Source organism: Anoplophora glabripennis, unplaced genomic scaffold (assembly GCF_000390285.2).
Source record: "Anoplophora glabripennis isolate ALB-LARVAE unplaced genomic scaffold, Agla_2.0 scaffold230, whole genome shotgun sequence".
NCBI lineage: Eukaryota > Metazoa > Arthropoda > Insecta > Coleoptera > Cerambycidae > Anoplophora > Anoplophora glabripennis.
The window spans coordinates 248515-261850 of record NW_019416323.1 but is presented as its reverse complement, the minus strand read 5'-3'; the positions used below and the strand labels follow the sequence as shown (position 1 = coordinate 261850).

The window sequence follows — 13336 nt, the reverse complement described above, 5'->3', positions numbered from 1 at the left end:
AAAATGTCATTTGGACTTTTTATTTACATAGAACTATTTAATACAATACAAATTGATATTATAATGTGTCGTACCCAATTACCTTTATAACTGTATCTAACACAATAAATATAGATCTGTAGAAGCAATATTGTCAACATTGATTATAATTAAAATGTATCTACTGTTGAATAAATATTGTTACTAAAAATATTCACAATAGACAAATTTGGTATACAAATAGATAAATTTGTATACCAACTTCTTATAAGATTGTTTACTGCATTACTTATCGTAGTAGGCAAATCAGTTTTCTCATCGCCGTTTTTTGTTTCAGGAACGCCAATCAACAGACTACCCATAATGGCGAAGTCGGTGCTAGATCTCTACGAATTGTACAACCTGGTGATAGCGAGAGGGGGATTGGTAGATGTTATAAATAAAAAATTGTGGCAGGAAATAATTAAAGGACTGCACTTGCCCTCGTCTATCACATCTGCTGCGTTTACTCTCCGCACACAGTAAGTATACCTGCATACATAAAATGGAAAACTTTGTGGAGAAAATGTACGCGTGTTAAGTTTCTTGCGACAATTTTTTCCTTTGTTTGAAAGACGGTGTGCGCAAAATGTGCAGCTATTACGTCAAATTTGCATTTGTCAAGTCAATGACAAAAAATCTATGCTGTTTATCTCAAACATAAAAGTCGGCTGCAGTATTCAGGGTCTTACAAAAAAGTAGGCCAAGCTATTAACTAATTATTATATAATTATTTGGTTGAAAATAAAGGACTTCCTTTAAGTTATTTTTTAGCGACGCTTTTTTATTTATTTATTTGTTTATTTATTTATTTATTTATTTATTTATTTATTTATTTGGAAACAACTGCCAAGACAAGATAAACCCCATTTACAAGGCAGGTAAAATACAGATTGAAAAAAAGAAAGCAGAATTTACATTAACATCATTCAAACATAAGGCAAATACACTTATGAACAAAAAAAGACAATAAACAGAAAATTTCTACGTCTAAGAAGAAATATCGACATGATTCTGATACCATTTATTGAAGCAAATTGAAGAACATTTATCCTTGGTGTTTTCAATTAAAATAAGATATTGTAGCTAGTTCTTCCAAAATATTAAAATTTAAATACTGTAGTAATTCCCTACAGTCAATTACCCCATTTACAAATTTAGACCAAAACGAAACAGAAAAATAAAGCCTTCTTTGAGCCAAGTCATTTTAGATGAAAACTGATTAGTTGGGATTGAAGCATTCCACAAGGTGGATAGATATCAGATTTGAAACTGAATCTTTTGTAAACTGTTTTTATGAATGGCATAGACTGGTTTTTATACTACGTTAACGTATTCCAGTTTAGAACAAAGTAGTGAATAATAAAAGTAAATAATGTTCACTGAAAACTATTTAGCATTGCGATTGCGAATGGCAAGTCCAAGAGATTTATAGGCACTTTTGCATAATTGAAAGTTAATCGTTGTTAGATCAGATTGCAATTTCGAACAGTCATCGATGTTTTCGATGTACCTGAACAATTTGAGGTCGTCTACATACAACAATATATTATTATCAATACTCAGACTGATGTCATTTATAAATAAATTAAACAAAAGTGGTCCTAAGACCGAACCTTGAGGGACACCTGACATTGCGTGTATATTAACATACTTGAATCCACGGTATTGAATATGTAACATTCTGAGACAAATAGGACTTTATTATTATTTTTTTTAAAGATAGATCAAATTTTAAAATAAGATTTTTATTAATAACGTTGTTTTTTAAAATATCCTGCTAAAATGCACAGACTTTTATGCTATATCGGCAATCTTTTTGTAATAGTGAGTAATCCCTCCAACTTTCTCTCTACACGGCTGTGGTGGTACGTTTAGACATCAAATTTCTTTTTTATACTATATGATAAGACTTTTTTACTTAAATTACACTGAGGAATTGGCATTATTAAATAAAATTAAGAAATGTGGCTTCGGTCAAACTTTTTTAATGTATTCTTTTGAATTTTAGAAATAAGATCAATTTGAATTCGAAATTTTAAGTTAGCAACATTTGAATATTACAAGACAAAACAAACAGAAAAATCAGTATTGAATATTAAACGATTTAAATTCGTTTTTATTATTGTCAAACTGAAACCAGATATTATGTGCTAAGGTCAAATAAATAATAAGAAAAATGTTTTAAAGCAAGTAGCAGATAAAGGGCAATTTTGAAAAAAAAATATGATGTGTTTTATTTTCATTCAATCATGTCGCGGTTGAATAGAAGAAAGATATCAAATTATTATAATAGGAGGTTTTACGTACTTCGATATACAGGGTGTTAAAAAAAGAGTGTAAAATATTTAAGGAGGTAATAGAACCAAAATAAGCAGAAAAGTCTCAATAAACATGGGTCCGCAAAGTAACGGTTGCGGAGATATGGAATGTTTTATGTTTTTTAGTCCCTTTTTTTATTTTGCAAAAACGTTGTGTATTTTCTGAGAATAGTTGGTTGATGTTTAGTGAAATAAACAGTACGTATTTGACAGTTGTTCTCAGTGCACAAGTTTTCTTTCGCTATGGCTGGTTACTCTAACGCAGAATTAACAGACATGCATTTCATGTATGGTCGTGCTAATGGGAACGCCACCGAAGCGCGACGTCTTTATGTTGACGCTTATCCAAATCGCCAGATTCCTTCACAACGCATGTTTGGAAGAATTCACCAAAGATTGCGTGATACCGGTTCCTTGAGCAAACAGTGCCATTTATCCGGAAGACCAAGGTCGGTATCCACTCCTAGAGCAGAAGAAGAAATTCTAGCACTGGTAGAGCAGAATCCAGGTACGAGTGTGCGGAGAATATCAGCCGAGGTAGGAATTAGTGGTCCTCTTGTTTGGAGAATCCTTCACGAGCAACTGCTTTATCCATACCATGTGCAACGAGTACAGGCCTTAAATCCAATAAATGATCATCAAGCACGTTTGGTTTTTTGCCGCTGGTTTCTACGTCATGATGCTGAAGACCCTCGTTTTCTTGCAAACATTCTTTTTACTGATGAGGCCGGGTTCACAAGAAATGGAGTGTTTAATTTTCACAATACGCATATTTGGGCCGACGAAAATCCTCATGCTCTAATAGAATCTGGACATCAGGCACGTTTTTCATTAAACATTTGGATGGGTATTGTAGGTGACAGGTTTCTAGGTCCTGTTGTTTTACCAAACCGATTAACAGGCGCTGCTTACCTCAACTTTCTGCAGAACACACTGTATGAGTTTTTGGAAGACATTCCTTTGAATCAGAGGCAACAAATGTGGTTCCAGCATGATGGTGCTCCAGCTCATTTTTCCATGGCCGTTAGAGAGCATTTACACCAAACTTTTCCACATAGATGGGTAGGAAGGGCCGGACCTGTTTTATGGCCTCCAAGATCGCCTGATCTGAACCCTCTAGATTTCTTTGTTTGGGGATATTTGAAGACATTAGTGTATGGTACTCCTGTAAATAGCCTGGAAGAGCTGCAGCTACGGATTAATCAAAAGTGTCAAGAAATCCAAACCAAGGAGGGTGTTTTCGAAAGAGTTCGAATATCGTTGAGACGAAGATGTCGTGCCTGCTTGGAAATGGACGGAGGGCACTTTGAACATCTTCTGTAACTTTGTTTTTTGTTTGTTAAAAGCTTCCTTTGTCGGTTTATTCCTAATAAAATAAAATGTTTGAAAAACGAATAGTGGTCCATATCTCCGCAACCGTTACTTTGCGGACCCATGTTTATTAAGACTTTTCTGCTTATTTTGGTTCATACTATTACTTCCTGAAATATTTTACACTCTTTTTTAACACCCTGTATATGAAATTTTTTTAACAACCAAAAAGTTAAGGAGACAATTGAATATTTTCATAAATATAAATTTGAAATGAAATCATTTTTGTACACAAATTAGTGTCGTGTCATACAGGCTTAAGGAACAATACGTTTGAACTATAGGCCTACACAAGCAAGCGAGATTTTTTCAAAACAAAAATTTACTGGCGTAGAATAGAACCTTAACTTAATGTAGAAAACAAAGTAATTCATACGTCTTTGTAATTTTCACTTTGACACTGTATTTTGAAATAGATGCGTTGAATTGAGAAATGGTATTTAAGTATAAGAATAATGGTTAGTGGCTTGATATAGTTTTTTTACACCCTGTACACATTTAGTGGTTAATTTGCAAAATACCTCATTTTGTATAAAAAAATGTTGTCCTTACATCACGTAGAAAATATATGGCATTCCTTTTTTATGGCTGAAGGTATAAGGAGTAAACGTAGGCATAACAACTTCAAGACCGGTTCATTCATGCAAGAGGCACTACAAAAATGGCGGTTTATGACTTTGCACTGTTAGGTATGCGCGATGTAGGCCACATCATTGTTCTTGAAGATTAAAGTTAATTTTCCGCATTTTTGTTTTCAATTAATTTAAGAGTTTGAAAATATTTCCGCTTGCCTGCTTGTCTCTTTAGCCTTCCTCAGCTAAAATCAATGCAAAAAATTAAAGGAAGTTGCTCCAGTTTAGCATTACACTTCGTCACTTCCTGGATTGATCTACTTGTTATATCACTGTCTTACCAAAAGTGCGACTTCTTGTCTATAAAACGCCAGCCTCTCGAGGGGGTCGTTTATATACACAAGTTAGAAACTATCTCGTCACTGTACTAGTTATGGAATTTTTCTTCAGGCTGTAAAATATGGAAAAAGGCATATTTTTACCTCTTATGTTTATCTTACGTTTCATGAATTTTACACGCCTGTTGAAAAATTAAAGGAATCCTTATATTTCAACATTTTTATAGTTTAGATGTATTTACTTGGTATGCCATTGTCTTACTAAAAGTGCGATTGTTTATAAAACCCCAGCCTTAATGTATTTTACTGCATGTAGACCTTTCACTGGTAAAACGACCTTGAGAATCCGTTCGCGAAAAAATCCTCGCTATTATTTTTGGCAGCACATTAAAGGAATCGTGGCCTAATATATGAGTTGCGCGCGATACTCCGATTTTGTCGTATGAAATTGTATTAATTACAACCGAGAAGAGAATGTCCCACAGAACAATCCATCATGCGTGTACCTTGATCTTAATATAGAAAGCAATTTATCTACTCGAGTACACTGTCATCCGTCTGGTTGGCCTAAACGCTGCAGATGCCAAGTCCGTTTCTATAAAATAGGCCACATTTTAATCATTGGAATGATGTCTGGAATAAGCTCTTTATAAACAACGAAAGTCTGAGACAAGCGGTCGCATTCAGAATGATATATTTCTAGTTCCGTATCATAAATTCTCCAGAGATGTTCCCTTCGGTCCAATTAAATAGAACTACAGATATTTATTTTTTGATGAAGATGTCTACAAGAACTATATTTATTTTCATATAGGCGTTATATCCTAACCTAACCTGCTTCCATGGTCCAGACAGTGTGGAGCTTTAGATGATACATGATTGTCCTACTAGTCTGTTATTTTATTAAAAATCATCCTACTTTGTCATACATTTATTAGGGTTTCGTTTCTGTCAGTTTGAAGGCATCAGGGAATATTCATAGATGGAGATAGCATTGTTATTTCTCACCTATATTTATTTCTTTTCTAATATACATGTTTAATCTTCTTTATACTTATAATTAGTCCTTGAATTACTCTAAATAAATGTTTGTTAAGATTTAAAGTGGGTGTACCGGAAAATATTAGATATCGTGCAGCTAAAGCCACAGAAAATTTATTACCAGGTAAATCAAAACTATTGCACGACAAATAATGTGAAATGTTTATTGAATACAAATTGAGAAATAAAATAACAAGCGTAAACGAGACTGTAAAATTGGCTTACTTTCAGGAGTTGGTATGTACATAATTATAAGTTTATTTGATTTCAGTTCATGCTTCTAGAATATTTTATTTTAAACCGAAAAATATTCCCCAAATACCTTGTCGACCAAACGTTTCATTTGGAAATGCACATTAATAATTGACGACATGGGCGTAGGTATAATTTTTGCTTGGGGCAGCCGCAAGCTCTATGAAGGCCTAAAATAGTGCTGTCAACGATTTACCAATATAATATAAAAGGTTACGCAGTCAGCGACTTACCGGTATAGGAAAGATGATATTATTGAATCTTTTTTCTGAAGTGGGCACCGGGCTTTCTGGAGTGAACCGTGCACATCCCTGCCCCCCCCCCTAGCTACGCCCATGGTTGACGAAGATAATGTCATTTTCTGTTTTCCTCGCCTCATATCGTTTTTGAACATGAAATCTAAAGGACACTTTCCGAAGAAATCCATAGTATTAGAAGGAGATCATGTTCTACCTTTTATTAAAAATATCCAGAGAAGATTTTTCTCTTTCATAAAGTAGTTTTGGTAAGAGTGTTTGGAGGATTAAGAAGAAATGAACTTATTAAAAATAAGTATTGGTAAAATTAAAATAATGTAACTGTGATATTTGAAAAATACTTAAAATTAGAAAATTCAAATGCATACACTGGGTAGTGTGTAAGAACCCTTTAGGTTCAGGTTGGTGTATCTCTCGAGACTAAAAATGCATGGGAAACAGAAAAATGCATCTGTTGCAGAAGGATACCTAGAGGAGAGCATCTCTTCTAGAAAAAGAGCCTCTAGGTTAATTTGGATTCATTTACGATTTTGGGTGAATCCTCGTTTGGTTGTCAAGGTACTACTAGTGGTCAAGTTTTCTCATTAAGAGTTTCAAGAAACACGGAAATCTTCGGATCGGAATTTTGTAAAAAAAAAACTATCCATAAATTTTTTAATTTAAATAATTATTTTTTAAAATTAAATTAGCAGACGATAACCATATCCAAAGCCAAAATTAACTAATAAAAGAGAATTGAAAAATCAATTCAGTGACAGAAATAGTCCAAAACATAGTTCATTTTTATCTCGACATTGTTAGTTTGAGGTACAGTTTTTTTGAAGAATGCTAAATAAAATTAATTTGTAAAAAAGTAATTTTTGAAATATTCAGGAAACGACTTATTACTGAGGTCTTTTGGTGTTTAAGCTAATGCTACACAACTGATGCATACCATTTGTGCACGCGGCAGACTTGTCCTACGGAAAAAATGTAAACAACTATTATTGTAAAACATTTAGTAAATTTCAAGACAATTGTTTTCCAGTTTTTAAATAAACAAAGTAAAATATATCGATTTTGTAGTACGAAGATAGTGTTGTGCTTAAACTTAACTTTTAATCAAATTATGAATTTGAAGAATATGTCATTAAAGTACCCAAAGATTCGCATCATCCAAATAATCATACGTATTAAAAATAATTTAAGTACTTACCAAAAAGCAAAATTCAGTAATTTTTATACGCACAAGTATAAAACAATCTACAACATATGTTCAAAATGTCCACCATCATTTTCGATGCACGCACGACACCTTCGAATTCCATTTTCGCGCACTTCCTGGAAAATACCCGGATTTATCCTTATTTGATGGACAGCGGCAAAAATTCGTTCTCGCAAGTTTTCGATTTTTTCAACCTCGCTGTCATACACTAAGTTCTTCATATTATGTCCCCATAAGTAAAAATCTAGTGGATTTAGATCTTGTGAACGGGCTGGCCTACGATGGGGACCGTTCCTGCCTATCCAGCGATTTTTTTAAAGTATCATTTATATATTGAACTACGAGTCGATTTGCATGTGCAGGCGCTCCATCGTGCATGTACCACATATTTACTCTTACGTCCAAATGTATTTCTTCCAGCAATTCCGGCAATACATTCTGCAAAAATTCAAATATGCCTCTCCTGTCAATCTGCCTGGTAAGGTAAAAGGTCCTGTTAGATGTTAGGTCCTAATATTCCATACCAAACATTTATCGAAAAACCATGCTGGAAATTTGATGTCTGTGTGACATGTGGATTTTATTCTGCCCAGTTATGAAAATTATGTGCATTAAAAATGCCATTTCTAGGAAAGCATGCCTCATCCATAGCTAAAATTCTTAAAATAAAATGAGGGTTGCGGTCAGTTTTAGTTAAAAACCATCTACAAAAATTTAACCGAGGGGCGAAACAACTGCTCTCGTAGAGACCTGTGAACAGTCCAATGAGACACTTCGACTTCTTGAGCTATGTTTCGAGTACTACTTCTGGGGTCTTTTTCAACAATGTCTAAAATTTTTCATCTGCATTGACATCCACTTGTTGGTTTGGGCCATGATTTTCAGAACGAGGAATCACACTACCAGTTTGAATAAGAAGTTGTGAAACTTGAACGAATGTTCTTCTGTTAGGGACGTGCCGATGGGGAAAACGTTGACGGTCTAGCAGAATTGAGGCGAGCCTCTCTATAAATTAATAACATATAGTGATACTCACGTATAGTAAACATTTTAAAAAAGCAAGGAGAAACATCTCAAAAAAAGTAAATAGTGGTAGACAAAAAACACTCCGATATAGTCCAATTCCAAATACCAACTGAATTATGTATTAGTGGACAGCTTAATACCTCGTGTTATTCGCCGCGCCGTTGTCACATTGCTCGATATGAATTTTAAATTTATTACAACGCTAATAATTATTTCATGGTAATATATGGTATAATTAATCGAACTTTTGTACATCAAGTTTGAGATTTTGATAATTTTTTTTCTCGGGAATGGTTGGTTTTAGGACCCATGTCACATAAGGTTTTTTTATTTATTTTAATGTATTCTTTCGTCTGTTAAAATTAAGGCAGTCAAACTTCTAACACCCTGTATAACACTGACAAAAATATTTTTCCATAAATTTAATTAAACAATAGTTTTTTTAAGCGTGTTACAGGCGGAGCTCTTACTAATTAAATTTAGCCAACCCCGGTTAAGAGCAATTTTTTGCTCATTCTTCGCATCATATCTTGAACGATCGGTTGGCCGTTCGCTATATCAGTTTATAGCATATGATTTAAATTTTTACGAGCCTTGCGCAATAAATCACTAACAGACACTTCTCGCTGTTTAGCACCATATTTTTATATTCCACATAGTGAGGCTGAACTCTCGCCATCCACCGATTTTTACCGTGCTGAGTTTATTACTTAAATAGTTATACGATTTAGGCTTGTCTTTTCTTAGAATTCTTGTTCTAGTGCACCACTACAGTGTCTTCCAAAGATTTTTTTATTTCTATTGCAAAAGAAAAAAGAAATTCATGGTAATTTAATACAATTTTTTTTGTAAATGGTTACCTACATATTATAGTTTGTCTCTGGTTTGTTTCATAGTTTTTATATTTAAAAATAGTTGGCTGTGGCATTTTAAGTAATAAATATTTTATAATTTTGAAATGAGATATGTTAAAAATATCCAATTAAAAAATGATAGCCAATTTTTACATATCGTCTCCTTGTTTGACAATTTTTTACGTGATATACATACGTAGAACAATGTGGCGCAATTTTTATATGATTAATATATTTATAATGGGTGTAAGAGAATAGTTGAGATATCTAGGATCAAAATAAGGCGATTTGAACTTATATACAAAACTCAAGGCCTACTGATATTGCAACACTTTTACGTCTGAATTGGCAAGTAACAAGCACGCAAGGGTAGCTCCGGAAGTCAGTGGTGTAGTGTATTATTTTGAAATCTATGATTGTATTAGGGCGCCACTATATCTATTCAATCAACACAGATATTTATTAGGTGGATATTACTTCGAAGGTCGAGAAAAGAAGACAGTCAAATAAAACGAAGCAAATAAAAATTGCTATTTTAATACAAGAAGTTTAAAAAATTAAATTTTACAGCACTCGGTTTTTACAATATTTTGAACAGGAGTGTACAAGAAAAGTTTAACTGATCTTTACAATTTAGAGTCTGAAAGGAATAGGTTAGATTCACTTTACAACAATCAAAAAGTCTATTAGGGAAACCTGCATTTTTAACAAAGCTATCAAACAAAAGGAAGCAATTAAACGTTTGGAAAGTAAAAAGACACAGTTACTTACAATTTTAATAATTTTCTATCGAGAAGGGATGCACCTAACTGCACGTCTCGAATACCATGGAGATAAAATTAGTGATGGGACCATTCGAATGCAAGAATCGATATTCATTCGATTCTTAAAAGTTCTCGCTGTTCTCGAGAACTTTTATGCGGGCATTCGAATACTTGCGAATTCTTGATGAGGTTTCGAGTATCCCTCATGACAGGCAGATAAATGAACCAGACACTAGGCGGATGTGCTTTAGAGGCCAAAAATTGAATGTTTTTTAAGATTTGTTGTATTGCCAAATAATTTAAACTTCTTTTTGCACAGGGATCATATTGCATGTTTCTTATCATTACTTTTTTTAAAATAAAATCCCAAACTAATGATTAGCAGCCAGGCTTCATTTTAAAAATAATAAGTCAATAATTATAAAATAACTAAAAACATTAATATTTCGTTGCGAGGCTTTTATTACGTTAATTACTAACTGCTAGCTAACCGTCGTTGCGAGTACGAGAACAGAGTTGAGTTATGCAAAATAAGAATATCCCGATGATGCATTCGAATCCACACCGTGTCGCCAATATACACCGATTCTGCATTGCCGCTGTTCTCGAGAACAGGACTCGAGTCCTGTGTTCTCGGATACCTACTCATTCGGTCTCGGTTTTCGGTGGGTCTAGTCTTCTATCCGGTACTCGGTTCTCGATCTCGGTTTCGCACCGATTCTGCATTGCTGCTGTTCTCGAGTTCTGTGTTCTCGAATACCTACTTGTTCGGTCTCGGTTCGCGGTGGGTCTATTCTTCTATCCGGTACTCGGTTCTCGGATAATCATTCGATTCTTAAAAGTATTCGAGAACCGAGTTCTCGATTCTTAAAAATACTCGATTCTGCCCATCACTAGATAAAATCAAACGGAAAGGGCAAGGAAAAAATTAAAAAGAGAAGACAGCATTCTAGATCGTACGATTTCTGACGGTATGCGCGGTGCTTAGAGTATAACTTGAGTGGTATTACTATGAGGCTATAGAATTAAATGAAATTATTTTTTTGAAAATAGAGTAATTTTTATATCATCTTTAATACTTATCTCATTCATATGATGAAAACTTTATTGCAACCACCGACTCCACCGATACATCTACCTCTGTATGCAGTTGTTGGTATATGCCTATTTGGAAATCACTATACAAGAAGATATACAGCGAACTAACAGTGTTACAGTATTGATTTGACAAACTGTTCTTTTACAAAAAAAAAGAAAAAGTTCGTTAAATAATAATTTCCACAATAAAAATATACATGTTTCTGTATTGACAACTAAAGTAGAAGTAGAAGCATTTTAGGGAGTAAGGAAATATAAAACTCTGGAACACTGTACTTCGGTACATTTAAAATCGAAAATTTTAAAGAATTTTACCAGTTAAAATTTAGTCAATGCACTTTGCAATAATCAGTATATGTTTCGTCTTCTTGCTAAGTAACCTATTTTTTTTTCCAGATACATGAAGTACCTCTACCCCTACGAATGCGAGAAGCGTCGGTTGAGCACTCCGGCCGAACTGCAGGCCGCCATCGACGGCAACCGTCGAGAAGGCCGCAGAAGCAGTTACGGTCAGTACGATTCCATGCAGAGGTCGCCCAACCCCAACCTGCAGATGTCCTCCTTGTCGCTTGTATCCCAGCAGCAGCAACAACAGCTGGCCGCCCGTATGATGGGTAGCGGCATCAACCTGCACAACGGAGCGCACCACCCCAGTCATCCCCAACCCATGGGGCAACCGATAAATGGAGGACCGCTCCCTGGTCTAGCCCCTAGCGAATTCGAGGCCCGCATGATGGAGTACGTGAAACTCCTCAACAAGGAAATCAGGAGTTCGGCTGCCACGCCGCCCAGGCAAGGCGACGTTTCGCCGCCGAACGCCACTTCCCCCCTCAATCAGTTGGAAATGTCGCGGATGACGCTTTGGAATTTATATAACAACAATCAGCCTCCTGTGGAGCCGCAGAAGGAGCCAATGAATCTGTCGGAACCATCGGCGACGGTGAAACGGGAGCCAGAGTGCCGAGATTCACCACCACCCGCGAAGAGGATGTCCAAAGAAGAAGAAGAGCCCGAACCTCCTAAGGAGCACTCTCCTGCGACACATATCAAGATAAACAGTAGAGGTAAGAAATCGTTAATAATTCCTAATGACAATTAATTCATTCATTCGTGAGGAAATTGGACAAATTCTTGAATATTTAATTAATTGTGGATAAATTTGTTGAATTTGGGTCTTATCACTTGAGAGCAGTCATTAATACGCACAAATCAGGACTTTTAGACTATACAGTTATCTGTATTACCATTAACTTGTGAAGACTCACTGAGACATGATGGCGAATCGCCAGTAACAAGTAATTGCTCCAGTAAGCCACTTCTAATCTGATACCATCAACCGGTTCCGAGAAAAAAGGCATTGTGCTTGTTGACTGGAAACAACAGAACATTTTTGTTAGATTTTTTAACCTTCAATAATAAGTTGGCTGAACAATTTCCGGATTGGTTGCCATGTCATCGGTTTTATAAGCTTCTTGACGTTTCAAGACATGTATGGCTTTCTTTTTCAGAAAGCATCTCTGAAACCAGAGATTAAATCTTGTGGTTAGTATTTATATTTTCCGTAAGCATTGCTGCTTCTAATCATTGATCCGTGTCTTTCTGGTCCTTGATTTTTACGGATAAATCGTTTCCAAATTTCATATAGTTCTAAACCCTTGTCTTCATTGAAATTATCTCGATTTTTTGGGATTTCTATTGCCTCTGGCGAATCTTGGCTAAAATCTTTCTCTCTTTCTCTCTTTCTCTCTCATTAGAATTCTGGTATTAGATAGGATCTTTCGCGTGTCCTATATATGCAATGTGTTCCGCAACTGCTAATTTTTCTACGTTGTATTTCTTCAAGTTACACCTGTGCTCCTTTTTTTAATCTCATATTGACGTGTTTTCCCGTTTGTCCAATGTATACTTTTCCACATAGGTATACACGAGTAAATCGTTCGTGAAGCTCTTCCTTGAACTGTTGTACATGGTATTAATATTGTATTTCCTTAAGATACGATCAGTATACAGGGTGTCTCATAATTAGCTGCCAACCCTGAACAGGCCGATTCTATGATCAAAACTAAGTAAAAAAGTTCATATGAACATGGGTCCGGAAATGCTTCCTAAGGGCACAGGGACCCATTGAAGAGGGAGGAATGGAAATCATTTTTTTGCAATATCTCTCAATCGCGTTGTGATAAATGAATGAAATTTGGTATACACAGCTAAATTTCAATG

General features: G+C 35.1%; 1 protein-coding gene across 1 annotated transcript in view; it reads left to right on the top strand.

The window, feature by feature from the left end:
• LOC108906974 (protein dead ringer-like) overlaps nt 1-13336 on the top strand; it is a 175236-nt gene that overhangs the window by 156804 nt on the left and 5096 nt on the right. Inside the window, exons 3-4 of the mRNA XM_018710426.1 lie at nt 317-500; nt 11513-12180. Coding sequence (XP_018565942.1) covers nt 317-500; nt 11513-12180 — 852 coding nt within the window. The remainder of the gene's footprint in view (nt 1-316; nt 501-11512; nt 12181-13336) is intronic.